Here is a 26,361-nt window from a genome sequence, read left to right as displayed (position 1 = left end):
ACTGAGATGACAGACATATCCATGTATTATCTAATGCAGGGTTTCTCAACCAGGGTTCCATGGAAACAGGGTTCCGTGAGAGGTCATTAGGGGTTCCCTGGGAGATCACGATTTATTTCAAAAATTATTTCAAATTTGGGCAACTTCACATTAAAGAGGTAAGCTTCATTCTTTATTTTCAGTTTAAGAACACTGTTAATACATATATACAGGCCTATACATGAAATGAATAAAATAATTTTGTAACTTCTGGCCTATATTTGAGCCTGAATGTGCAGGGGTTCCCCAAGGCCTGAAAAATATTTTAAGGGCTCCTCCAGGGTCAAAAGGTTGAGAAAGGCTGATCTAATGACTAATTACAAGGGAAAACAGCAGATAAAAGGAATTTCTGAAATGCAAGTTTAACCAGATACTTCACTATAGGTTAGGCATACCTCACAGACAGTGCAATGCCATCTTGTCTCCACATGGTGCTTGCACTCATTGCAGGTATAAACAAAGCGGTCCTGGCTCTGAGTATGCAGCTCTACCAGCATACACATAGTTGACCACATTGCTCTTCGCAGTGAGGAAAACTCAAGATGTTTGTCTCTAGCAAGGGTAAGGAAGGCATCACGCCCATCCATTAAGTCACATGGAATAAGTGGGTCAGGTTCAATGATGGGAGGCAGGGAGTTGGCTTGAGGACCAGCAATGAGACGGATCACAAAGAATACCTGTAAAAGAGAGTGGCCTATTTTAGGTTCTTTTCTAAGCCACATTCTTTGAATTTAGAATGTTTGATGTTCTATGCTGTTAATTTCAGCGTGAAATGCTTGTATAGGTTATAGATATCAGAGACAGGTTTTAATTCTTTTCCATTTCATCAAATGCTTATTAGAGCAGGAAGTATAATTTGGAGCAAGTCCTTCCACCATGTACTAACTAAATACTGAAATGCAGCCATTTAATTTTCTGACCAAAAATCATTATGACTAGTTTTTTTTTTAATTGTATGGCATAGCAGTTCGGTGTTCATGCTGCTTGTTCTTGATGGGAAATCCTTGTGAGGTCCAGCAGCCAGATGTGTAGACTATTTAGCCGTGACAAGTCACATTGCCCGGAGTGCACGAGGAGGCTAGTCTACATTGCGCCGAGTTGGGCTGAGAGAAAGTGATTGGCCCAAGGTCACCCAGCCGGCTTTCATGCCTAAGGCGGAACTAGAACTCACAGCTTCCTGGTTTCTAGCCCAGAACCTTAACCACTAGACCAAACTGGCTCTCATTATGACTAGTGATCCAGTCATAATCAATGGCAAATAAGTGGTAGTGCAAGTGAACGAGGGCTTAACTAAAACGTAACTTAGGTTATTTTAGTCCGATTGACTTGTGGGATAAGACTGTTTTCTTCCATTATACATCTTGCACACTTTTTTCTTGTATGTGCTTTAGATAGTAAACCCATGGATATATTTTATACTACACACCCATCCTTCAATTTGGGAAAAATGTTCAGCGTCTTAGATACGCAAAATAGCAGTGCTTTAAAAAGCCGTGCAGTATTATTAGTTTCTAAAAAGCTGATGATACTCTCCCTGCTTTCTCCTTCCCAAGCCCAAGAGCACATTTCACTGTCCTTTTACTCTCCCTTGCCACTTCATCTCACATTTCTTTCACCTGCCGCTCCCTTCCAAACTCATTTTAGGGTGCCCCTGAAGAGTTTACTTTACTCTTACCTCCTTGTGCTTTTCCATCGTAGCATAGAGTTTCTGGGAAAGATCATTGGAGACATTGGGCATTCCTGGCTTCTTTTTGTTACCACGACTCAAACTGCTTTTATTTTTACTGGTCTTCTTGTTGTTTTTCTTTTTGGCATTTTTACTATCTCCCTTGCTAACCTGAAAGTGAACACAGACAAGTTTGAGAATGGAAAACGAAATTTTGCTTAAGGCCTTACCCTGCCCAGAAGAACTTAGGAATCAGCTGACAAAACCTTCATTAGGTCATTCAACCCAGACCTTCTGAAACAGCCAACCAAAACTTATAGCAGTACCCATCTCTTAATCTCACCACAATAGGGTCGAGAACAGTGGCACGTGGAACATCCTTCTAGTCATTTTAAGGTCATCCCTGAATTAAAATAAAATGCCTTTGGTTGGGCCTGAGCCACTTGCCCCTCTGCATTTATTTTCTTTACTTCCACATTTTAAAATGTCGTGGATGACTTTTTTGTAGAAGCTATTTTCTTACATCAGTGCTCTCATTGCTAGTGTTCTCTTCCCTCTTCCTTTCTTCCTCCTCTTGCTCTAATTCCTTAATGCTCTCTTCTAGAACATTTGGCCAGAAGTCCCCTTCAAAGTAGGGCAGCTCTTTTGCACTTGTTAGACGGTCTTCCGTTGCTTGCTTAAAAATATCCTGCAACACAAAATATCTTTCAGCACATACTTAACAATGTGAAAACAGTCTGAGAGATATATGTAAAAAGTTGTTCATCTTCTTAAGCTTCACAACAAAATATAGTTTTCCCAACCTATGTTATGTATCTTTCAGATCTTTTCTTTTTAATGTACACTTGGGGATGCAGAAAGATGAAATGTTATTTCTACCACCATTATTTGAAAATCTCAAGTAGAAGATAGGCTTCATAAATATCAAAACTAGATATGCAATACTGCTTTTCAAAGATGTTTTTACACTTTTCTGAAGAACTGTGACTTAGGAATATTTTATTTATTTAATTTATTTATTTATATCCCGCCTTTATTATTTTTATAAATAACTCAAGGCTGTGAACATACCAAATACTCCTTCCTCCTCCTATTTTCCCCACAACAACAACCCGGTGAGGTAAGTTGAGCTGAGTGTGTGTGACTGGCCCAAGGTCAACAAATGTGATACTTCAACTAATGCATAACCAACCTTGTAATCATGGACAATGCGCTCTGACACAGATTTATCCAACATCTTTTTATACCATTCTTGTAGTCGTTTTGGTTTGGGAATCTTTTGATCAGGAGGATGGCAATGGAAAATATAATCATCTCCTTCACTAGGTGGGCAGGCCCAGATGTGCCCAGTTGTATAGCTAGCAGTAATGAAATAAAACATTATTAGTTCCATTATACAGTATTTCAAATATGCTTACCTCATTTAGTATCATTTTGTTACCTTTTCAAATCAAGAATGCTTCCTCTACAACAAGATAGCTGAATCTGGAATATTCTAGCTTGTTTATAAATACACAGACACACTGAAGGCAAGATACATTTAACTTGCCATTGAAAACAGTACCTTTCCTAAGTCAAAATTAGTTTTGATTGAAATAAACCAAGAAACAAAACCCATTAATACAATTGATTAAATGTTTCTCTGCTCAGGATTGCATTAGAAAAACTCCACCACGATGCAGACATAATCAGAATTTCCTCTTATAAGAGCAGCACTTTTCTATATGCTGCCTTTTCTTTAAATCATTCTCCTTTGCTAATTTTAACCTTAAGATTAGAACTAGCTTAACAATGTTTCCCATATAATTTAATCTTAAATTTCTCTCCCAAAATGATTTAGGCATCAATGAAGCCTTCAATAAAATGCTTCTAATATGCTAATGTAAATTAAATTAAGACCCACACAGGGCTCTCAGGTGATCCATCTCAGATACAATTCATCTTCATAATATTGACATAAAGTAACTGCTTTCAGGAATTCTTTCATTTTATTCTTCTCTATTACACAGTCCTCACTTGGGACTTTCCATATATGCACCCTTCAGGGAAGAAACCAAAAAAATACATTCTACAATTGCAACAAGAAAGAATTCTTGTTTGCCACTAATAGTATACCAGTCAAAGCACATCTAGATACAAGATTATAAGATATATCTTGAAAATATACTTATCTTCTGGATGCTACAGAGAAGGGATTGGCAACATGGTCTAGAAACATCGTATTTGGCGCTCAGCAGGCTTTCTGCCCACTTGACCTCAACACAATTGACCTTTCAAATCTGTTCACTAGTCCAAAAAGAGTGCATATTTCTTTTATGGGTTACAATACACAATACTATACAATACAGTGAAATAGAAAACTTACCCCAACTTCTTAACGTACTCTAGGTAACCTATTAGAATTTCATGATAGACAGCAGTCCTCAGGCATTTAGGGCGGAAGAAATGAACACTGTCCAGGTAAGATATGTATACTCGCCTAAAGAACAGAGGAAGTTCATAAGCCATAACCAGAAGCATTTTGCAGTATTCAACTATTTCCTTTTTCTTCCATCTTTCAAATACCCCCTAAAAAACCATTTAAAATCAATGCACCTTTAGAACCTAAGGAATTTGCCTTAACTTCATCTTTCATTGCCTCCTTTTAAAAACTAGTTCCTTATCCTAACTATGTTTAACTATTTTTCAGATAAGATTTTTAAGATATTAACACGTTCAATTCTGGAAGAATGTAATGCCTCAGTATGCCCACATAACAGCTCTGCTTTGCAAGCTGCACTGGTTGCCAGTTTGCTTCCAAGTGTGATTCAAGGCACTGGTTGCTACCAATGAAGCCCTACGTGGCATTGGGTCTGGTTACCTGAGGGACTGCCTGTCTCCCATAGTATCTGCCTGGTAGGTTTGACCTGGTACGGTTGGCATGCTCCAGGTTCCATTGATTAAACAATGCCACCTACTGGGATCCTGGAAGTGCTCCTTCTCTGTAGCAGCACCTGCCCGAGATTCAAAGGGCCCACCCTACTGGTATTTTGAAAGGCCCTGAGGACATGGCTCTTTGCCCAAGGCTTTGGTGAGGATGACTGATGCCCCTTTCTTCCTTTTTCTTGTTCCCCTCTGGGTTTATTTTCTTTGCCATCTTCGTTCTTTTGTCTTCTGCTGTTTTTGTATTGTTCTTTATTTTGAAATGTTTTTAACAGCTGTAAACTGCTCAGAGTCACTGTGAGTTGGGTGGCATATAAACCAGTTAATTAAATAAATAATTACAGGCATCCAAATCATGTTTGGTCCTATAAGAATGAACTTTCAAAGAAATAAAGATTGCATATTATGATATCTTTTGTAACTTGAAATAAGCTAATTTTTCATTTTGCTTGAACTAGAAAACTGTGGTTTCCACGTGGCCTGCAAACCAAGAGTGACAGGTAGTTACCACTCTTGGTTTTCAACGTAAATCAAACCACAGTTTCCCAGTGGGCCAAAACAGCAAATCACGGATTGATTTAAACAAGGGAAGGAATTGACATGTGTAATTGGAGTAGAAGAAAGGTTTCAACTCCAGAGTTTATTGAAAATGTGTTGTTCTAGAGGCAAACTATGATAGGTGGTTTGGGTTTACACAGCTCCAAAAATTGCCAAAATACAAATCTCTTTAATAACCAAGCAGCCAACCATAGCTGTTGACGTGCTTAATAAGATGCACTCACTATTACGGTAGCAGTATATAACATATTTTATTAATACTCCAACATTTAACTTTATTGTAACTCACAGAATCAGGTAGAATTTAGGAACACGGACAGAAAAAATAGGGCACTATTTTATGATGCCACTTCTAGGAAACATATTTCTCTTTTATTATAGTAAATTTTATTAAGTTTCAGAGAAAGAATAAAAACTACAATAAAAACAAAAAACTTTCTTTTTGAAAACTTTCTTTTCAAAAAAATAAGGCTTCGGGTGGGAATGGCAGACCAAATGGCTGTGTCCGCTATTTTGGCAGGCAGAACGGACAGCGCAGTAGCTTTTTTTGGGCTCAGGCAGGCTTTCCTGAAGCCCAGAAATGTTCTTCCGATCAAGGAGAATACTTGGAATTATCCCATTTGTCCTCTGGAATGGTGGCTTGCAGAGATCACAAACAGCGTTTTGCAGTTGATGGTAAGAGCACCTGGGAGGTAGGGATGTCACCATTTTCAAACCGTGCTGTAGCCTTAAAGGGACACTAAGACTGGCTACCCCATTTCTAAATCACCAATTTTTTTTTAAGCATATGTTCCCCAAGAAAGGCTTTCTACAGCAAGGAGAAGCTGGTTCTCTTGGTGCTTAACGTTATTTTTGGGATTACTTTAAAAAAAATTTTTTTTTTTAAATTTTGGATTTTGTTTTCCTTCCAAAGGAAATTTCAAAGGTTGAGTAAATAATTGTCTTCCTGTTATTATTTTTGTATTAAATTTGAAGATATTAGCATTTTCCTACATGTTGAATTGGCTGATTTGAACCTTCAGCTTTCTGTCTTCACTTTCCCTTGAAAACAGTCTGCTATTCACTCTCACTTTGTGTGAACAACTTTTGAACTTTCCCGTATCTTTGACTTTCGCTGATTAAGCTCCTGGGAGCACCATAATCTACTGCATGAGACATGGAGGATTTCAAACAAATTCTTTCTGACCTTCACCAGGACTTCAAACATGTATCCTCTGACTTTTATCAAATCTTTATGCAAGATATCCAGGACACTGTGGAAAATATGAGAGCTAAAATGTGCCATTAAGTTGGGGATGTGGTGGATGAAATTGAATCTAAGAGCAATAGAAAGGTTTCTTTTAAGACTGAGATTGGGATTTTTGTCAAGATGCTGGATAAAGATTGGATAATGGAGTTGGAGAAATCTAGGGGGGAGAGTGATTTGCAAGCCATAAGTAGGGTTGATCTCCTGGTGGAATGCCATGAAAAGAACCTGGAATTTTGGAGGGGGGCAGATGGGCTGTTTGATTTTCTCAAGCTCTGTGCATATTTTGGGAATACGTAACTGCTCTAGTTTATTTTGAAGTGGGATAAAAGTCGAAGAATGTTTATTTGGTTTGCTTTAAGGATTTGACTGATGTTATTTGCCTTTAAAGATTTGGATTTACTGTTTTGAATTGGCTTTGTTTTTTGTGTTAAGATTTTGGATTTATTAAGATTGGGATTATTAAAATTGTTACACCGTTAAGTGTAACAGCTGGCAACTTATGTGCCTTTCAATTTGATTTTTATTATAGTAGACAGAAATGTATAGAATAGTGGTAGGAAGGGAATAATTAAATATGTTTCATTTTTTGGAGAGGAGAAAGATATTTAGGAGGTTTGTATGAATTTTTTTTCTTTATTTTAATATAAGGAGGAGGAGTAACTACTTAGTGATTTTTATTATGTGTTAAAGGGGAATGATTTATAGAAATAATGTGTAGTTTTTGTTTAATATAGAGTAAGAGATTGATTATGGAAATTTTGTATATCCTTGCTGTTAAAAGTCAGAAGCCACATCTTCCTGTAAATTTAAAAAAAAAAATTCTTCTCTTGGAAACACTATATTTCTCCAACAGCTAGTAATTACCTATGTTGCAAATGGCTATTTGCGGTAAATCTACAGGCTGAAAATTAATCTGGCCATTAAAATGTCACCAATATGCATTTTTTCCCTTTAAAGGATACTATCATACTTGCTGCTGCTTGGTTAAAAGTTTCTGGAAACAATTAACCATCATACAAATGGAAGACTAATATAAATATGTTGTTTCTAAAATAGACTGTGAATTACACCTTCTTCTAGCATTTTTTCCATATATAAAGGAACTTTAATCCTTTTTTCTTGCTCTGATTATTTTTTTAGGTAATTGTTAAGCAGCACTGCTGTACAAGTCACAGCCCAGTATCAGTATTCTTCCATCTTTTTCTTCTGCAAAGAGAAGTAGAGACCAAGGAAAGAAATTTTTCACCTGTTTCTTGGCAGAGAAACTCTGAGCTTCTTTACCAAACATTAGCTGAAGTTAAAATTCACCTTTCCTCTCCTTTAAAAAGGTGGATTTCTCTGTTGTTCAGCAAAAGTACTCATCTCCATCAATTCAGTTTTTTTGAAGGAAAGAAATAGCATAATAAAGATTGTGAGTCAAGCTGCTTCTTTAAAAAAAGCAAATGGTCCTAAATAATTCCCTAAGTAAATAGTTATTGTTATTTAATATAATCTCCCTGTCAGGTATATGATAATGATTCAACCTTGGAGAAAGACAAGTAACACATGTAAGAGGGGGTAGATGTCTTAAACATATATCCTGCTAGTCTTCTAAATGAGATTTTCCACTTTTTAGGCATTTATCTAACAATAAAGGTAGTCCTCGCTTAACACCCATCCTTTTAGTGACGCTTCAGACTTATGAGAGTGTTGGAAAAAAACCTGACTTATGACCAGTTCTCATACTTTCAACCATTGCAGTGTCCCCACAGTCATGTGATTACAATTTGGGCGCTTGGTAACCAGTTCACATTTATGGCCATCGCAGTGCCCCATCATGTGATCGCCATTTTCAACCTTCCTGGCTGGTTTCTGGCAAGCAAAATCAGCGGGGAACCGCATGATTCACTTAACAACCATGTGGTTTGCTTAATGCCTGCAGTGAAAAAAAGGCCATAAAATCAGGTCAGATTCACTTAATGACTGCTTTGCTTAGCAACCAAAATTCTGGTCCCAATTGTGGTCGTTAAGTGAGGACTACCTGTAATCCAATTTAAGAATTATGAAAAAAATAACAATACAATTTTTTTACCTCTGGTTGGGTTGAGGGCAATCAGACCCATACTCCTGAACATGCATGCCAAAAAAGCATAAATCTACACCATCAATCTCCTCAAAAGCAAAGAGTGCTTTTGTCCGATAAGGGAATTGTTCTGCCATCTCTCCACTATCTACAAACCTGCAAAATTAAAAGGCATAATATAAAGCAATAGCAGCAAATTTAATACTATCATGCATTACAGGATGCTTAATATGGAAGCTGTCCAACAAACAAAGTATTATTCTAACATTTTATTTTAATAATTCACTCTTTTATCTATTTTGTTCTACTATATTTTAACTCTTTTTCTGAAAACCATCTTATAGTAAACCAATATATAAATAATAAACCAAACCTAACTAAAAGTGCTCACAATTTCAGAGGACACTATAGCAATCTGGCAGGATATAAATCTAATAAATAAAGAAGGATGTAAAGATAATGTTTATCTGTTCGACTTTTTAATAAGCTTGTGCATCCTCCAAAACCTCATGTTTACTATCTCCTTCTTCCAAATCTCTTTTCAATCAATATCCTGTATGAAAAGCAGCTCAAAATATGTAATAAATTGCAGATGTGTTGAATCATTACAGAAGTCTCACTAATCTATCACTCAAAATTTTAAAAATGAGACTTTATCAAATCCTATGCTGCACGTTCTTTTGACTAACAAAATAACATTTTATTGCTTACGCAATTGTAGCAATAACACAGCTTAATACTCATACAGAAAAAGCATGCCATCTGAAGGTTTGAGGAAAGAATACCTTGCTTTCATTCCAGGTTTAACCTCTACAGTTTTCTCTGAAGTATGAACCACCCTAACAATGACTTCGCCTGACTCAGGATGATTCTGTCGCCTCAGGAACTCATTCACTCTGTTTTCCAAGAAGGTACCAAGTCTAGTGGTTGGTAATCCTACAAAAATGAAGATTTTAATTTACAACTAAAAAGTGCACACTGAAATTACTCCAGTAATAGCTTTCAATAAAACTCATATAGCCACATCTTTAAAAACCTAAGTAGGATCATACCTTTACTTAGCTAGGAAAATACCAGAAAATCCTAGGGCTGAAGACTAGGTAGTAAAAAAAACACAAACAAACCAAAGATGATAAAGCATGTCCAAGCTGTTGCCAAAGTAGATTTGACACTATATACCTCCTAAGCAAAGAAAAAGTAAACTCGTCTAGAATATACAGCAAGACAATGAATCTGTTCTAGTCCAAATTCAGGAACATGCTGAAACCAGAACTATCAGACTTGGGTCAGTGGGTGGGTTGTCTGAATGGAGAAAAATGGAGCTGAAGAATAAGCTCCCTGGATTATCTTGAAGTGAATATTTTCCATTTTTCAAGAGCTGAGCCTCCAAATATATCTTGTCACTGCAAATTATCAACAGTCATGTTTTCCAGTTTAATTATAAAGTGATCAACAATTCACCTCCAATTATTAAAGATATATGTTCTTGATAGGGCAATACTGCCGGAATTCAGTATAGGAATTGCTGATCAGATGAACATACTGCAACTCTGTATTTTTTCCAGTATGTGTTGTGAAGAAGGGTGAGCAATGTTTATGCCACACAATGTTAATAGTGCTGCAGTCTCTAAAACATTACTTGTCAGTAAAATTCAATGAAAACAAAGGGACTAACTTCCAAATCAGTAACTCTTGCAAATCTGGCCACCTATTTAGAACAGTGGACATCTTTCTGTATGTCAAACATCTGAAATCTCCATCAGATCACCTGACTAGAACTCTCTCCTGAGTGAAACTCAAGTTACAGAAGGCTTTGGGAATTACTATTTCAGGTTTGCTGGAAGTAGTTTTATCTGGCTCCTCCGGTCTGTTGCTTTTATTCTACTTTTCTACTTTGACTTCTTTATATGAGGTTTATTATTATTGTTTTTACCTTATTGTAAACTGTTTTGGTGTTAACAGAATAAAAACATTTAAAATAAATACATCAATTTAAAAAAGCAAATAGCAATAAATATGAGAAATGTACCAATTTCTACTTACTTCTAGCAGAGAATTTGTTCTCTCTTCGGGTCCGTCCTGATTTTTTTAGGCAACCATCACAGACAAAGCTAAAACAGAAGGAAGAAAAGAATTTAAATTCCTAATGTAATTTAATGATTTCTACAAAAATATCTTCATGACGTTTTCTAGCATATTATACTAATACCTAAATATGGATTTCAAACTGTTACTGAACAGCCATTGCCTAAATAGAAGTGTTCCAGTATATCATAGTCTGCCCAGACAGCTGATTTCACCTGTTTTAATGATAATATATAATATAACTGCTATCTTTCCCCTTTTTCGGCACTTTTTGCAATTCTAGGGCAAGAATACTGATGCAAAAAAAACCCAGAAGATGACCCACCAATAAAGATTCCACTGGAATTTTAAAAAAGCTTTCTGAGCTTTGAGTATGGAAACTTCCTATAAATAATAATACTAAAACTACATTACAAGTTTGTTAATGAACATCAAAGGCCACATGGAACTATTATAAATTATAGCATCAGCACATTTCCTAAATTTTAGAATTTACAATTCTAAAAATGACACACTGACTATAGTTCTTAGTCAGTGTGTCATTTTTAGAATTGTAAGTAAAGGTAAAGGTTTCCCTTGACGTAAAGTCCAGTCGTGTCCGACTCTAGGGGGCGGTGCTCATCTCCGTTTCAAAGCCTTGGAGCCGGCGTTGTCCATAGGACACTTCCGGGTCATGTGGCCAGCATGACTCACGGAACGCCGTTACCTTCCCGCCGAAGCGGTACCAATTAATCTACTCACATTTGCATGTTTTCGAACTGCTTGGTGTGCAGAAGCTGGGACGAGCAACGGGAGCTCACCCCGCCGCGCGGTTTCGAACCGCCGACCTTCCGATCGACAGCTCAGCGGTTTAACCCGCAGCGCCACCGCGTCCCATTTTAGAATTGTAAATAAATACAAAAGAAAAAGCAGCATACCCAGATGGCCAGATTACTTCATTGTGAAGTACACAAATCTGATGCATCTTTCTTCCACATTCTATACATTCAACAAATCTGGAAGAGAAAAGAGCCACAAGCACTCAAAAAACGGTTAATGATAATTATTTTAAAAAATGTTTCAGTGATAAGCAGGGATTATGCAATGTAACATAATCTATATATTCTTCAAACCTACAGAGTTGCTGCATGTGTATCTTTAATCAGAAATAGACGAACAGAGGTATCATTTTGTTCTCCAAAATGATACCACTCAAAACTGAAACGCTATCTCAGACACACTGGCAGAGATTTGAGATGTGAATTCTACACTCTACCATTAAATAAAAGCAACTCAGGCTCCACTATACCTATATAAGTTTGCAAGTATACTTATCTACCTACTTACATATATAACAGGAGAGGGGAGGATGAATCAGTACATTAAAATAAACTAATTGTTAAAGGTGAAAGGAAAACTTCAAAAATGGATCCAAATTCAAGTCAAATTTTGTTCCCAGTACAGGTAGTCCTCACTTAACAACCACAACTGGGACTAGCAACTCTGTTGCTAAGTGACACAGTTGTTAAGCAAAACATGACCACATGATGTCAGTTCTTATGATGTCAGTTCCACTGCAGTTGTAAAGCAAATCACCTGCGGTCAGTGAGACATCACATGACCACGACTTGTGATTTCACTGCCAGCTTTTCCACTGATTTTGCTTATCAGAAGCCGGCTGTGAAACTCACAAATGGCAATCATGTGATTGTGGGACACTGCAATGGTCATAAATGCGCGCCGGTTGTGAGGCGCCCAAATGGCGTTGTGACTGTCCAGATGCTGCAATGGCTGTAAGTTTGAAGACTGGTCATAAAGTCACTTTTTCAGCATCGTCATACCTTCGATCAGTTGCTAAATAGGGTGGTCATTAACCAAAGACTACCTGTATCATCAAACGTAAGTAAAGCAATTGATATTTTTTAGTCCCAAAGCAAAAATAAATGAACAACAAAATGGCAACACTGATGCTAGCAAGTGTTTGTTTTGTTCTAAGGATATAAATTTAGCTGCTCAAGTATCACTTACTGTTCTGGATCCAGTGTATCATTTTTTCTTTTTGAAAACTGATCTTTATTTATTGTGCTGAGGAGAGAAATGGGCAATCTTAGTTGTGGTTAGAACAGGCATTAACGTAATAAAAACAGTTTTAGATCTGCAGTAGACACATCTACATTTTAGCAGGACTTTCTAAACATATTGCTTTTTAAGAACTTTTTGGGAATAAAGGAAAGGTGTGAATTGGACAAGATGATATAGTATCCCAAGCTAATATTTCTAGCTCACCAGTGAAAACAAAATACTTTCAGAGAAAAAACAGGTAGATTTGGACACCTGGAAGCTCTATGATTCCTACTTAAAAATGTACAGCTCAACAGTGGCATTCCATGCTTAAATACTAAATCCCTAACTGATGATACCACAAAATACAGAACGGGAGAAGGTACTCACATCATTTAACAATCTGGTAAGAAGCTCCAGAAGATTTCTTCCTTATGGGGCATAAAAACCACCTAAGTTTGTAAACCACCTATTAGCTATTCACCTATCTCATGGCTGGGAGAGGGGCATACAAGAAGTACAGAACACATTCATTTTCAAACACGTTTAGTAGTTTGAATTAAAACACAACCCACTTGTTATATCAGTCAGGTCTCTTTATCACTTTTCACTTCTTGACAGAGAGGTCTGGACACAGTTATCCATATGCAACTCAAGTTAATTTCTTATATAAGCTAGGCCAGGAATGCCGTAATTTGTTTTGCTTTTTTTTAACTTTTACACAAGGCCAGTACAATGTACCTGTGTGAGGTTCAGAAACTCCAACTGATCCAGAATTTCTGATGATTAAGGCAGGCCACATGGATATCATTACAATTATAAGACTAGAGAGCTAACTGGTAACAAACATGATTTGAACTACTGTCTTAATTTCTATGGCCTGAGATAATAGGTACCTGAAAGAATGTTGCAAGTCCTTTCTAATGCATGAGATCCTTATAACAGATAAGTTCCTATAAGTTCAGGACTTTCTGGTAGTAAAGCTCAGATTATGCAATTGTTGCCTCAGCAGGATTGTCTGGTTAGCTCCCTATCACCTTTTGACATTGGCAAACTCATTTTCTGGAAAATATTTACCATTTCAGAATTCAACCTGGTTTACAATTATGTCTGCTAAATTTGGCATAGTTAGTTACAAAAATATACTAAAACAGCTTTTAGGCAATGCAGTGATAAGTTTAGCACTTTCTATGAACTGAAAAGTTACATAAAGAAACAATTCATTTGTTTGTGGGAAGAGAAATATACCCCTTGCTAAATATTTACTGCAGCTGTTTTCATTTTCCCCCAGTCAAATAAATAAAAAAGAATTAAAGAATTTACAGCCCCATTCGTTATAATTTAAAAGTTTAATATAGCATGACATTTTTATTTTGTTTTCTATAAATGTAATATTGCCAAGAGATACTTATTTCAGAATACCACCTATGGAAAATTCATGGTACACTAGAAATCTTGATACTTTATTTATGTATTGAATGAATGAATGAATGAATGAATTTATTCACTGCCCATCTCTCCCCTACGGGGGGACTCTTATGCTCAGTAACTGAAAAATGTATTATAACACACTTCATTCTGCTATTAAACAAAAAACTGTAAACACCAGAACCCCACCATAAAACTTATTCCTAGAGCTGAAATTAGTGGCAGGCCTGCTGAGGAATAAAATGTAAAAATATATATCTTTAAAGAAACTGAAAACGATGCCCTACAACTTTTAGAACTTGTAGAATTTCTCCAGCAACATTCACACGGACATCCCCAGGCTACAAAACTTTGTATCTCTATATTGTAGCTTATTTTGTACAGAAAATTGAATTCTGAATTTTATTCATTATCTATTAAAAGGATTTAACAAAACAATTTAAACATAATTATACAGTTATTCCAGATCTAAATTTTCCTTTGAACTTTGTGCTTTGACATGACCATTTTTGCACAGCAAAATCATTTTTCAGTTATAATTGGTTTAAAAAGCCTTAGTATTAGACCTTTATGCAGTCTAGCGCTCTCTCCATATATACTGAATGAAAAGCATCTTGGTGATCTTATTCCACCAAACTTGACTTGCAGTTTTAAAATAAGAATTTATTCTGAAATCCATCACTTGGAGGTTTAACTCCTTAGGTAAAAATTTTACTATAGCATGGCTTTTTCAAAAAGATATAGAATGTACAGCATGACAGGACTGCTAGTACCACGATTGTAACTTTAGAAAGTTAAGTGTTATTAAATAGGACGCAGCTACTCACGTTTGTGGTTGTGATGGATCATCCCCCAAAGAAACGCTCTCTCCTTGGATTTCGTTGAAGCACTTCTCACAGAAATGATACCTGTCGGCAAGAAGGCCATATTTGGGTGAACTGTTCCGTCCACACAACACAGCCCAAGCCAAGCAACGAAGTCACCAATCACAGCAGGCCAAGGAGGGGGGCGGGAGCAGAGAGCAGGTCATCAACGACGACAGGGACATTCAATGATGAAGATTTATGGGACCCAGAGTTTGATATTGGTTGGTTTTGTTTTTTGTTTTTGTTTTGTTTTGGGTTGTTTTTTTGCAATCAAAGCCAAGTGCAGACAACGACAAGCATGAAGGAGAAATAAAAATATACATACAACAAAGAAATGGGGTTTTCAGGACAAAAAACAAAAAACACAGAAGCAAGACAGGACAACACAAAGCAGAAAGCCAAGGCAAAGCACAGATTAGCATTAAATCTCTCAAATGGGATTACAAGCAGCAAATTATAGCAAACAAAATGTATTCGGTTAAGTATACCCATGCTCAATTACCAATCAAAATGAAGAAAAAAGAAGGGTAAGTGCAACTGCTGCTCTGACAGCTGCATCAAGATAGCAATTTTCTCCACAGAACACCTAGTATGAAAGAGCTGGATAGGCATGAAAATAAACTATCTTGCAAATGCTCAAATGTTTATGGACATAGTTTCTAAAATATCTGTTTGCAACATCTCTTTAAAGGAGCTCTCTGAATTATTTTTATTCAGTTATTCATGATTTGTCAAAATGTTAGATGCAGTAACAATCAGCTGCAGATCTGTACATTCTTAACAGGTGAAGTCCATAAATTTGGATGTATGGAATAGCTGTTGCATTGAGAAGATTCCATCTTCATTTGATTTGGATTTGATGTTTTCTATTTTCAAGAGTTTATAGAAACTGCCGTCTATCTATTGCTTCAGGAACGGCGCACAAACACAAAGGAAAATCAAAACCAAAACAACACAAACCCCCCAAAATTGTGACATTTTAAAGCAAAACAGAAACAACACTATCAGATCTGTAATTGCTAAGGAATGGATTATAGAGGTCACTTTCCCACTCTTCCTTTTTTTCTAGTATGTAATAAAAGTTAATCATATACACTGATACTAGTAAACCATCAGTTTGGACATTCAGAAAATCAGGACACTAAGTGCCATTTACTAAAAAGATTTTGGCATTGAACAGCAACTCTCCATTACAAGTAACCATCTGAATATGGCACAAAGGACTGCAGATTAAAAAAAAATCACCTTCAGGTGATAAAACTGACCTGTTAATTGAAGGTGCATAGCTACAAAAATACATTAAATATTCTTTGTGTTTGAAACAAAAATTCTTTAGGTTTCTGCCAAAAGTATCTGCCCCCACCAAGAGGAAGCAAGAAATAGTTTTGCTACTTTCTTTATAGCAAAATTTTCTTATCAGATGTTTGAGGAGCCCAAAACAGATAACAGTCCTTCTGTTTAAAGGAAGTCTTAAAGAAAAACACTGGCAACAATCTTCACCTCTTGCATTTCCAAAAAAAGTAAATCTTCACAACAATGGTAATATATATACACACACACACACACTCATACACACATATTACTGAAGGTGCATCAGTAGAGTATGGAACATCTGCTGGTTGCTGGAACCCCAAACCAGGTGGACCTTGAACTAATCCAGTTAAGCAACAGTACTTGATATACATTAGTCGTCTTAATTATCTTAATAGTTACGTGATCTCAACTGTGACATAGTAAGCATTCTACTTTCAATTTGGTTTTTAAACCACACAGTTTAGTTATTACTGCTGTTAATGTGACAACATGGATTTAAACAGAGAAAAATATTTTCTCTTGAGAAAATACTGAAAGCAAAAAAAAAAAAAAAGTGAGCAGGTGCACTACTACTTCTTACCTGTTTTGGTAACTGTAATATGTAGCATCTCGTGGAATTGTGCATAATTGTTTGCCATAACAACATAAAGTCTGTGGTGAAAATTCCAACTGCAAAGAGAGGGGGACAGGCTGCTTACAAACATGTGAAACTTGTAAGAACTTCAAATATAACTACTGTGTTGCAGACTGAGATTAGTCGTGGGAAGACACAAACCACATCCAATGGGACAAATACAAAGGGGGGGGCATCTTTTTACACCAAACTGCTTCAACCAAATTGCTTTGGACGATTTTGCATGATGCTCTGCACATCTCATAAATCTTTGGTGGATGCGTAGTACAGAGGTTATGAAAAATATTACTATATTTTTTTAAGTATTTGTGCAGATTTAACTAGCTGTTGATGCAGAAAATACTTACTGACTGATAAATTCTGTTTTGGTGGATCAAAATCAATATTGGCTACATTCAGAAATGGTTTCTGGCATCAATACAAACTTGATGAAGATGCAACATACTTAATTCCCAGGATCTCCAACTTCTGCATTTTATTAGGTTGAAATCCATGTATTTTCTTATCTAGAAATCTTGTCCCATTACAAGATTTCCAAGAACACGTGGGAGATTCTGTTCCAGGAAAAATCAACTCTCTTGTACAGAACACAATTTAAGTTCCCTTTAAAATATTCTTTTGTTTGCTTATTAAGGACGTTATCTAATTTTACTTGAATTTTGTGTTGTGTACTGAGTGTATGAACTTGAGTGTTGGTCAGTAACTATAGTAAGACTGAATTATTATAAAGCAGTAACTATATAATAACTATATAGTCAAGCTAAAACGTTAATAATTATAAGTCAAGCTAAAACATTATAAATAAAAGCATCTGAATTTACTTTTTTTAAATTGTGGATTAAAGGCTTGAGAAGATAAACACAAAATTATGGGGAGTTATAAGGTAGAGACAGAAAAAGCACAGAATGCAAGTTCACATCACCTGATATTTATATTTACAATCAATACTGGCAAGTACAATGCTTAGAACTAGGTATTCAATTACCTTAACAACTGTTACATTTTCCCACCTACTAACTTAGCTCTTTCCTCACCTTTCGTCCACAGCAATAGCCAAGGCTCTGCATAACTGGATCAATTTCCTGTTCAAAAACCTCTGCCAACTTGGAACAGTACTTGTACACTCTAGATGTTTTACGATTGTAAAGCCAGGCATTGTTGAACATAAGCCAAATATCATCCACATATTGCCAAGGTTCCTGGTACTGTCCCGTATCAAGCTTTCTCTTGATAGTAGAAAGATCCATGGGGTTCTTTACTATATCAAAGTAATCCTGCCAAGACAAGACATTAATAAATTATGCTTCTGAATCTTCAATCCTAATATTGGACTTCATTTCCTTCCTCTTAAAGTTGACAAGTCACTTCTCATTGGACAATTGCAATGTGCTGTACATGAGGTTGCCCCTGAGGTCCACTCAGAAGCTACAGTCCAGATCACAGCAACACAAGTAGTTAAGAGTGCACCGTAGTATGCCTATGTAACAGCGCTACTGTGCAAGCTGTGGTTACCACTGGGCTTCGAAGTGCAATTCAAGGTGTAGATGGTTACCCATAAAGCCCGACTTGGCACAGCCCTGATCATTTGTGAAACTGTCTCTCTCTCTCTCTCTCCAATTATCTCTGCTCTTTCAACAAGAACAGACAGGGTTGGCATGTTCCAGGTCCCACAGCAGTAGCCAAGGCTCTGCATAACTGAATCAATTTCCTGTTCAAAAACCTCTGCCAACTTGGAACAGTACTTGTATACTCTAGGTGTGCATAGTGTCACCTTATGGGACCAAGGAGGTATGCCTTCTCTGTTGTTGCACCTGCTCTGGGAGCAGGATCCTCGCTCACCCCCAAAATCCAGATGGTCCTGACCCTACTGGTCTTTAGAAAGGCCCTGAAAACTTGGTTCTTCTCCCGGCACAGGGCCAGGATGCTATATGAGTTTGCCTTAGCGTGAAGTATGAGACTTATTGTCTCTGCTACTGTGCCTGTGTTTTAAATCATTCTGGTATGTATTTTGATCTTTTTAATAGTTTGTTACCTACCCAATCACTTATCAATTGGGTGGCAATATAAATAAAATAAAATAAGTATCAATACTTCATTCCTCAGCCAAGCAAACCCAACCACCTTGAAATCTCAAGGAAGTGCCTGCCCTTCTCAGGAACTAATAAGGTTTGCTTCCAACAAATTAATGCAAAGTCCTAATTTCAAATCACCAATTTACTAACTGAAAGGCAACAATTTTACTCTGTAGGAAACTTCCATAATTTATCCTAAATTATAATCCCCAAAACACCTACGGAAAACTTCAGACAGATAGACTATACTTTATTACAGCCAAGGGCTACCCAAATTGAATGCTTTACAGTACTAAAATAATATAAAAGCAGGAAATCACTTATTACAAACTACACCAACCTATCAAACACAATAAACGTAATCCTTAAAAAAATATATACATTTAAATATATAGTATGTACAGTGTAAAATTGCATCAAGAGGATATAATAAAATTTAAGTTATAATTATCTTGTGACTGAGCGAATGGTATTTATGACCAGTCCTCAAAGTTATGGCCATTGTAGTGCCCTCACAGTCATGTGATCAAAATTTGGGCGCTAGGCAGCTCACCCACATTTATGACCGCAGGGTGCGCTTCAACTTCCCCTACCCACCTATCTGCCCCCCTATCTCCACCCTTTTGGTCACCCGGCCCTCTGCCGCCCCTGCTGTCCTGCATCCCACTGTCCCCAACTGACCTTCACTGTCTTCTTCCTCCCACTGCTGATGAGGCACTCCAAGGCTGGCCCTTCACGAGGCAGCTGCTGGCTGCAAAAGACCTCAGGAAGGCTGTGCATGGCCAGCAGCTGCCTCATGAAGACGGTAGAGAGTGGTGGAGTGCAGGGTGGCCAAAAGGGCAGAGATCGGTGGAGATAGGCAGATGGGGAGAGTTGAAGAGGAAGTGAGTATGGCATGACAGGAGAAGCAGTAGGTCCTGGCCTAATGACTGCAACTGGGACTACTCAAACTGCCACTGCTAAGCAGTGCAGTCATGTGATGTTTCACCTAACAACTGCATCGCTTAGCGATGGAAATTCCGGTCCCAATTAGGGTTGTTAAGCAAGGACTATCTTTATATAAGGTTTTGCAACATGGTAACATGTTAAGAGAAGTTTTTTTAAATGCACTTACAGGAATTCCTAGTAGCTGAGGATCCACAGGCTGCCGGAAAGGAAGAGACTCTGGGTCCTGACGATACAGTGCCTCCAAAGTTGGCATAAGTGCCTGTCTCAACTCTTCTGGCTTAAAAACTTTGAAAAAAGTTATGGAAGATTAAATGTGACAAACCAACCAGATATTACCTGTTTTAACATCTAAGCAATGCATCATGTGCAGTTTCACTATTCATGTCCAATGCTGGACAGAATCTGTCAAACTAGATTTTGATAGGTTTATTAAAAATAATTTATTGAAATGTTAATACATACAATGTATTCAGTTTTTCTAATATTAAATAGCTGCATTTCACAGGTCTGTCTTCTAACAGATGAGAGATGCTGTTCTGGAAAAGCATTTCTAGTACCTAAATGTTAGGTATCAATTCAAATCCTAGTTGAAGAAAATGGCTTTGCCTCGGTATGTTGATGGCAAAAAAAAGTTCAACTTACTTTTTCTCTTTGACTGTCCAGAAGCTGGTGAAGACTGAGTACCTGGAGTACTAGGCCTTTCCTCTTCTTCCTTTACTTCTTGCTTCACTTCTGGTTTCTTTTCCTCTTGTTGTATTGGTTCAGATTTACATTCATCTGCCAAGGGTTCTACTTTAATCTGGAAAACAGATAATATACTTAACATTCTGTATGTTTTCTACCTTTAGCAACTTGGAGACTACTCTTCTCCTGTATAGGTATTTTTGTACTGTCAGTATTGATAGAAATATGTTCCCTCTGAACTTGTAAGAAAGGGCATAGAAAACACATAAATTGTATGTAAGGCCATGATGCATGCACAGACCTGGCCACAATCAAATGCAGTCTTACTGCACATGTACCCAGAATTACTGTAGGCTAGGGATGTGCAGCATGGTGCCTCCCATGTGTTCTGGATTACAATACTTTGCCACTGGCTATGGCTGATGCAACTTGAAATCCAAAGTAGCTGGAAAATATAACTTCTTGCCCTACCCAAAACTGTAGGTAATCTACATTTAGTTTGATCACCCATATCTCTTTACTATTTTTAAAATGTTCTCCTTGACTAAAGTATTCTTTGCAAGACACTCGTATTTTGAATGCAGATTTTGGTTATATTAAAAGAAGAGGAAATCAATTTTCTTTATGATGGCATATTTTCATTTCAACTATCTATATAACTGCCTGTGACCCTGTTGCTGGTACCGGAGGACCTAACATCAGCAAGAGATACAAAGAAAGATTCTGTAATGAAGAAAAGTTGCCCACTGAGTCCTCCAGGTTACGAAGCATTTTAGTTTTATTTATTAGCCAATTGGTCAGAATGGTGGAATGGACAGAGCAACCTTCCCAAACTAATGACTTCCAGATATGCCTAACTTCATCACCCATTTATTCCTCCTTCAGTCACCTCTGGTTTCTCATCTATTTGATGATCTGTGTGTTCAGAGTCCTCCTCTTCCATTTTAACCTCCATTTTAATTTCAGGTAAAGGTTGCTGCTGCTGCTGCTGCTGCTCAGGGGCAGCTTGCTGAATGTTTACATCTGCACTGCTGGTGGACGGTGGATTTGATACCTGCCCATCAATATTTGCACCTGGCTGTGAAAGCTAGAAAACAAAAAAACAATAAAACCATATGATAAATAGTGAAACCACATGACTTTACCAAATTCATTTTTTGCTTCTTTTTGTGTTTGTAAATTATGTTAACTCTGGCATCTCTTTCTACCTAACTGAAAGAGATGCTGTACAATAAATTTAACATTGTTTACACTTGCCCACCATGGAAGCATGCCCGTTTTTTTATAGTTGTCCACTATCTCCAAACACATGTCATTAAAGTTAAGATGACAGTTTTCATAATACTAAATTCCACTAAAACACCATTACAAAGCAGAAAGTACAAGCTTCAACATCTACAACAATTCAAATTCTATTCCCTCATGAAATGTATACCCCAAAGTAATTAGTACTGTATGCATGTCAAAAGATTTGTTTGAAGTTGCACTTTTGAAAAATAATAGCATCAAAAGAGTAAAGATTTTCTTACAGGTGTTGTAGGGTGTTGAGGTTGCAGTGTCGCTGTTGGGGTGGGTACAGATGCAGTTGTGCTCTGTTGTGAAAGAGGTTGCTGTGGCAACTGCTGCTCTGCAGAAGGGGTAACAGAAACTGGAGGCTGCACTTGTGGAGTCAACTGAGCCTGTGGGGGTGTAGGAGTCTGCCTCTGAGAGGGGTGCATAGTTTGTGACTGTGACCCAGAAGATGTTATTTGAGAAACAGCAGCAGGGGCAGAGGCAATTGTTGCCTGCTGTGGTGCAGGTGGCTGCTGCTGTTGGGATACCAATCCTGGAGGTGTATGATGAGGTGTCGGAGTACGACTTGGTACTGGAGAAGGAGAGTTACGATGCAATGCAGACTGTGGAATGGGGGGACAATGAATATGAGCCCCTTGAGAGCCAGGAGCCACTGCTGGAGATGTCACAGGACAGGAAGAGCTGGTCATTTGTGCCTGCAAATTAAAAAAAAATCAGTTTCTGAATATACTATATTTGGAGATTTTGAGTCCAAATGCACTAAGGACTAAAAGCTTCCCATCCCTCCTTCAGCTGTTATCACAAAAAGAAGAACATGCTGAGGAAGCAATAGCAATTGGACTTGCTGGTAATCCATTCTGGAAAATGAGCATGACCCTGGCCTATCTCTCCCCAAGCTCACAGAAAAACAAGCTACTGTCAATTAATTAAGATGAAAAGGAAAAAGATAAAAAGAATTCAGCAAAGTTACAAATAAAAAGAAAAATAATGACAATGTCACTGACAAGTTTGTATGAAGAACCTGTTTCATTTCTGTACATCACATTTATCTACCTTAGCTACAGACAGGTCTGTAATCAAAGAGCTTATTAAAAGATCTTCTCAACACATACTTGAGAAGCTGGAGTCTGATTGCCAGGTTGTGTCATAGGTGTGCTAGTTGGATTCATTCCAGGGGACAATGCAGGAAATTGGTTCTGTGGCAGAAACTGACTTTGACCAGAAGATTGACCAACCCCTTGCTGTTGCATACGTGGGGAAAATCCAATCTGTAAGAAAACATTTACTATCAATGAATAGAAATACTGTATCATGCCATTATTTTTTCATAATAGCTAGCATTCCAATAAACACGATAGTAGATTTTAAAATATCCCTGTTCCCTTCTAAGTAATATTTATGCGACTGTCTATGGATTCTCAACCAGCTGTCCAATAAATCCATTATCCAAAGAATGCTTCATATATGACTTAAACCAATTCAAGGCAGAACTAATTAAAATATGGTCAAAACACCACACTTAAAGTAATACAGAAGACTAGCTTTATCAGAAAGCATGGAAATCACAACTAACAACATACAGAAGAATCAACCAACCTGATTTATATTCCCTGTCTGACTTAGCTGTCCAGGGTGTGGAAGGGGAGGAGTTTGCCGGGGTCCAACTGATGGCATCGACATGGTTATTGGGCCAAACTGGTTCATTCCTGTGAATGTTCATGGTTCAGTAAAAGTTTAGTGTTCCTTAGAACATTGATGTGCTAAATATATTTTTTTAAAAAGGTACGAAAAAGGAAGAGCTGTTGGGGCAATTCAGTACTAGTGAGAAAATAAGGAGAAAACAATGGGTAAATAAATATAAACAAGATCATTTAGAAAAAGCTTTGACCTCACAACGTTGGAGGAAACAATGCAAAAGGACATGAAATAAAGCATGAGCACAGAAGCAATGATTTTTAAAATGCTACATGTATGAAGCTTTAAGTTAAACTGAAACAAAGACTTTATTGTGCTATTGGAAAGAAAAGCCACTTAGCATAGGTATTTTGAAACACAGCTAGGGGGTAGTATGAAAGATACAATGATAAAAAGAACGAAGCAAAAGCCTATGTGTAATTACTAGTGTTGCCTACATAAGCCATATATTGTTTCCATTAGCAGACCTGAAAATGCAATGGTCAGAAAAAATGGGCTAAAAATTAAAATTTGCAAAACTGCTTGATAAAAAGGAAAAGGATGCCCCTTCAAGATAAAGGAAACTAATCTGTCTAGAATAGAAAGCATGCATCTGAAGGACAAGGAAAACTTGCTCTGCTTAGTCATACTGAAAGCGTAATGCTAGTGGATTATGTCACATAAGAAAAACCAGTAATAGGACAAAGATACATATCTACTCATATCTACTGAAAATAGAGTAAAGCTAATGGCAAAAACAAACAAACAAATGTTCTAGAACTGAAATACTGATTGTGGAAAGCCAGTCGAAGTAGCAATAAGGTGTGAGGGCAGAATGGGAGCTAAAGACAAGAATTTCCAGAATGTAAGGATAAGGTCTCTCTAAATTCTCACCTGGTGGTGTCTGCATGCGATTTACCATTTGGTTTGGCACACTGGAACGAATCATATTTGGGTCAGGGAGAGGACCGTCTGTAATGTAGATAAAAGCACAAAGTTAAATTAAGACTTTTTCACAAATCCTAGGTAAATTAAGACTTTTTAAGAGCTCATCCACATGCTTGTACTGGTCTATGACCATAATAAATAAATTGGACCTGCTCATCCACACATCCCTCTAATTGTGCCCCAAAGATGCTTGGTTAACAATTCTTTAAATACACGTTCTCATGATGCAGCCTTTGATTGATCCCCAGCCCAAAGCTGGGGATATTTATCTGATTCAAGTGGTGTTCTTCATCTTCTATCACAAGCCTTGATGTATGCACAGTCAGTGGTGCTTTGGTAACACCCATGCTGATGATGTAGCAGGGGCTGTTGGATGCTTCTGGCTACTGTGGGCACACCTCCTCCCTTCTGGTTACTGGAGATTTCCCTTCATGGCCATCTTGGCTTAGAAAGGAGAGATCAGGCATCAATCTGTTTAATTGCTGCCCAGTGTTTACCAGATGAGAAAAACAAGTGAGCAAGACTGAATAAGTAAGGAAGTGCAAGAGTGAGCAGCAGAAAGGAAACAATGGAGAGCAGTAAGAGAAAACAAAGAGAAGGATGAGTGAGGGACAGAAGGATGAATGAGGGACAGAGAAGGTTGGAATAAGTGACCAAAAGGAAAGCAAGCGAGATAAATAATCTGCAGATTATTTCTGAGATGGGGTTCCCAAGAAACAGAAAAGATGGAAAGCCGCCATCTGCCCCACGAATCAGGTTCTGGTAGATGACTAAACCTAAGTGTCTTCAAAACTTGCCTCTTTCCCCTAGTTCCAGCCCATGTTAGAGAACAGTTGGTGGATGTTTTTCCCACTGGCAGGAAATCCACCAATCACTTTTGCCAACTTGTTCCACATGGACATTGTCAAGATAGCATTACTTGCCAGCCTTGTTAACAAGGCAAATGAAACTTGCTGTTGGGGCAGAATTAGTTATGCTGGCATACTTTTCTGCATTTCATGGACTGGAAAAAATCACATTAAACTAGCTGTCTGTATGTGCTGTAAGTTTTAAGTGGGACCTTATCTACTGAAGGTCAGTTTCCTCTTAATAATGCACAGGATGGTATGCTATAAATCAAACTGCCAGGCTCAAGCTTTATTTTTATTTACAAAAAATGCTTTTGGATCGATAGGTATCTTTTGGATACTGCAGCACAATACTTTGGCTGAAAGCACGCCCATCTTCTCAGAAAAAAAAAGGTAGGCTCAAGAGGATGGGAGGGCAATCACTGGGAACTTCTTCAGACATTTGACCTACCATGGCACCATCATGGCCATTCAGATAGAATAACCATGACATCTATAGATTCTAAATATGCTCACCAGCCCATTTCTAAGATATCCCAACTGTCACATTGATTCTCCACTGGCTAAGAATTAAGTTGCTTCAAATACTGATTACACAGGTTATTTTAAATACTTACTTGCTGTCATCCCAGGCTGTGGCTGCCCCATGGGCCCTTGACTCATAGGAGCGGGTGGCATGACTGGGGCATTTGGTATCATATTTTGCCTCTGCAATCTAGTCCTCCTCTTTTCCTCCAATTCCTTCTGGATTTTATAAATTTTCTCTGCTAATAAGTGGTAGTACTCTGCCTGTAATGGGAAAGATGTATATATTAAATAAAGATTAATGATGCATATTTCCTAATATTAAACTTCCAGGTATACAATAAGGATTTTTCTCCTTAGAATTTTATTTATAAATGTTTATTCAATACTAGTAAAATATCTATCACTTTAATGAATGTTCTGAATATAGACCCCTAAACAGTGTAGTGATCTGGATTGGTTGGTTGGGAGAATACCTGGAAGCTAGACTCCTAGCTAATCAGGCT

General features: G+C 37.4%; 1 protein-coding gene across 1 annotated transcript in view; it reads right to left on the bottom strand.

The window, feature by feature from the left end:
• The window catches only part of EP300 (E1A binding protein p300), a 76,227-nt gene that overhangs the window by 3,900 nt on the left and 45,966 nt on the right, over window positions 1-26,361 (bottom strand). The window contains exons 10-30 of the mRNA XM_063308197.1: window positions 25,948-26,119; window positions 24,429-24,506; window positions 23,457-23,566; window positions 22,973-23,128; window positions 22,097-22,555; window positions 21,457-21,654; window positions 20,526-20,682; window positions 20,050-20,168; window positions 17,898-18,137; window positions 16,810-16,898; window positions 14,877-14,957; window positions 12,589-12,645; window positions 11,499-11,576; window positions 10,540-10,607; window positions 9,282-9,432; window positions 8,506-8,652; window positions 4,071-4,184; window positions 2,898-3,063; window positions 2,229-2,393; window positions 1,715-1,876; window positions 435-716 (exon numbers count right to left, since the gene is read on the bottom strand). Of these exons, the coding sequence (XP_063164267.1) occupies window positions 435-716; window positions 1,715-1,876; window positions 2,229-2,393; window positions 2,898-3,063; window positions 4,071-4,184; window positions 8,506-8,652; window positions 9,282-9,432; window positions 10,540-10,607; window positions 11,499-11,576; window positions 12,589-12,645; window positions 14,877-14,957; window positions 16,810-16,898; window positions 17,898-18,137; window positions 20,050-20,168; window positions 20,526-20,682; window positions 21,457-21,654; window positions 22,097-22,555; window positions 22,973-23,128; window positions 23,457-23,566; window positions 24,429-24,506; window positions 25,948-26,119 (3,249 nt within the window). The remainder of the gene's footprint in view (window positions 1-434; window positions 717-1,714; window positions 1,877-2,228; window positions 2,394-2,897; window positions 3,064-4,070; window positions 4,185-8,505; window positions 8,653-9,281; window positions 9,433-10,539; window positions 10,608-11,498; window positions 11,577-12,588; window positions 12,646-14,876; window positions 14,958-16,809; window positions 16,899-17,897; window positions 18,138-20,049; window positions 20,169-20,525; window positions 20,683-21,456; window positions 21,655-22,096; window positions 22,556-22,972; window positions 23,129-23,456; window positions 23,567-24,428; window positions 24,507-25,947; window positions 26,120-26,361) is intronic.

The sequence above is a fragment of the Candoia aspera genome, chromosome 7 (assembly GCF_035149785.1).
Source record: "Candoia aspera isolate rCanAsp1 chromosome 7, rCanAsp1.hap2, whole genome shotgun sequence".
In the NCBI taxonomy this organism is placed as follows: Eukaryota; Metazoa; Chordata; class Lepidosauria; order Squamata; family Boidae; genus Candoia; species Candoia aspera.
This window is presented reverse-complemented; position numbering and strand designations above follow the sequence as displayed.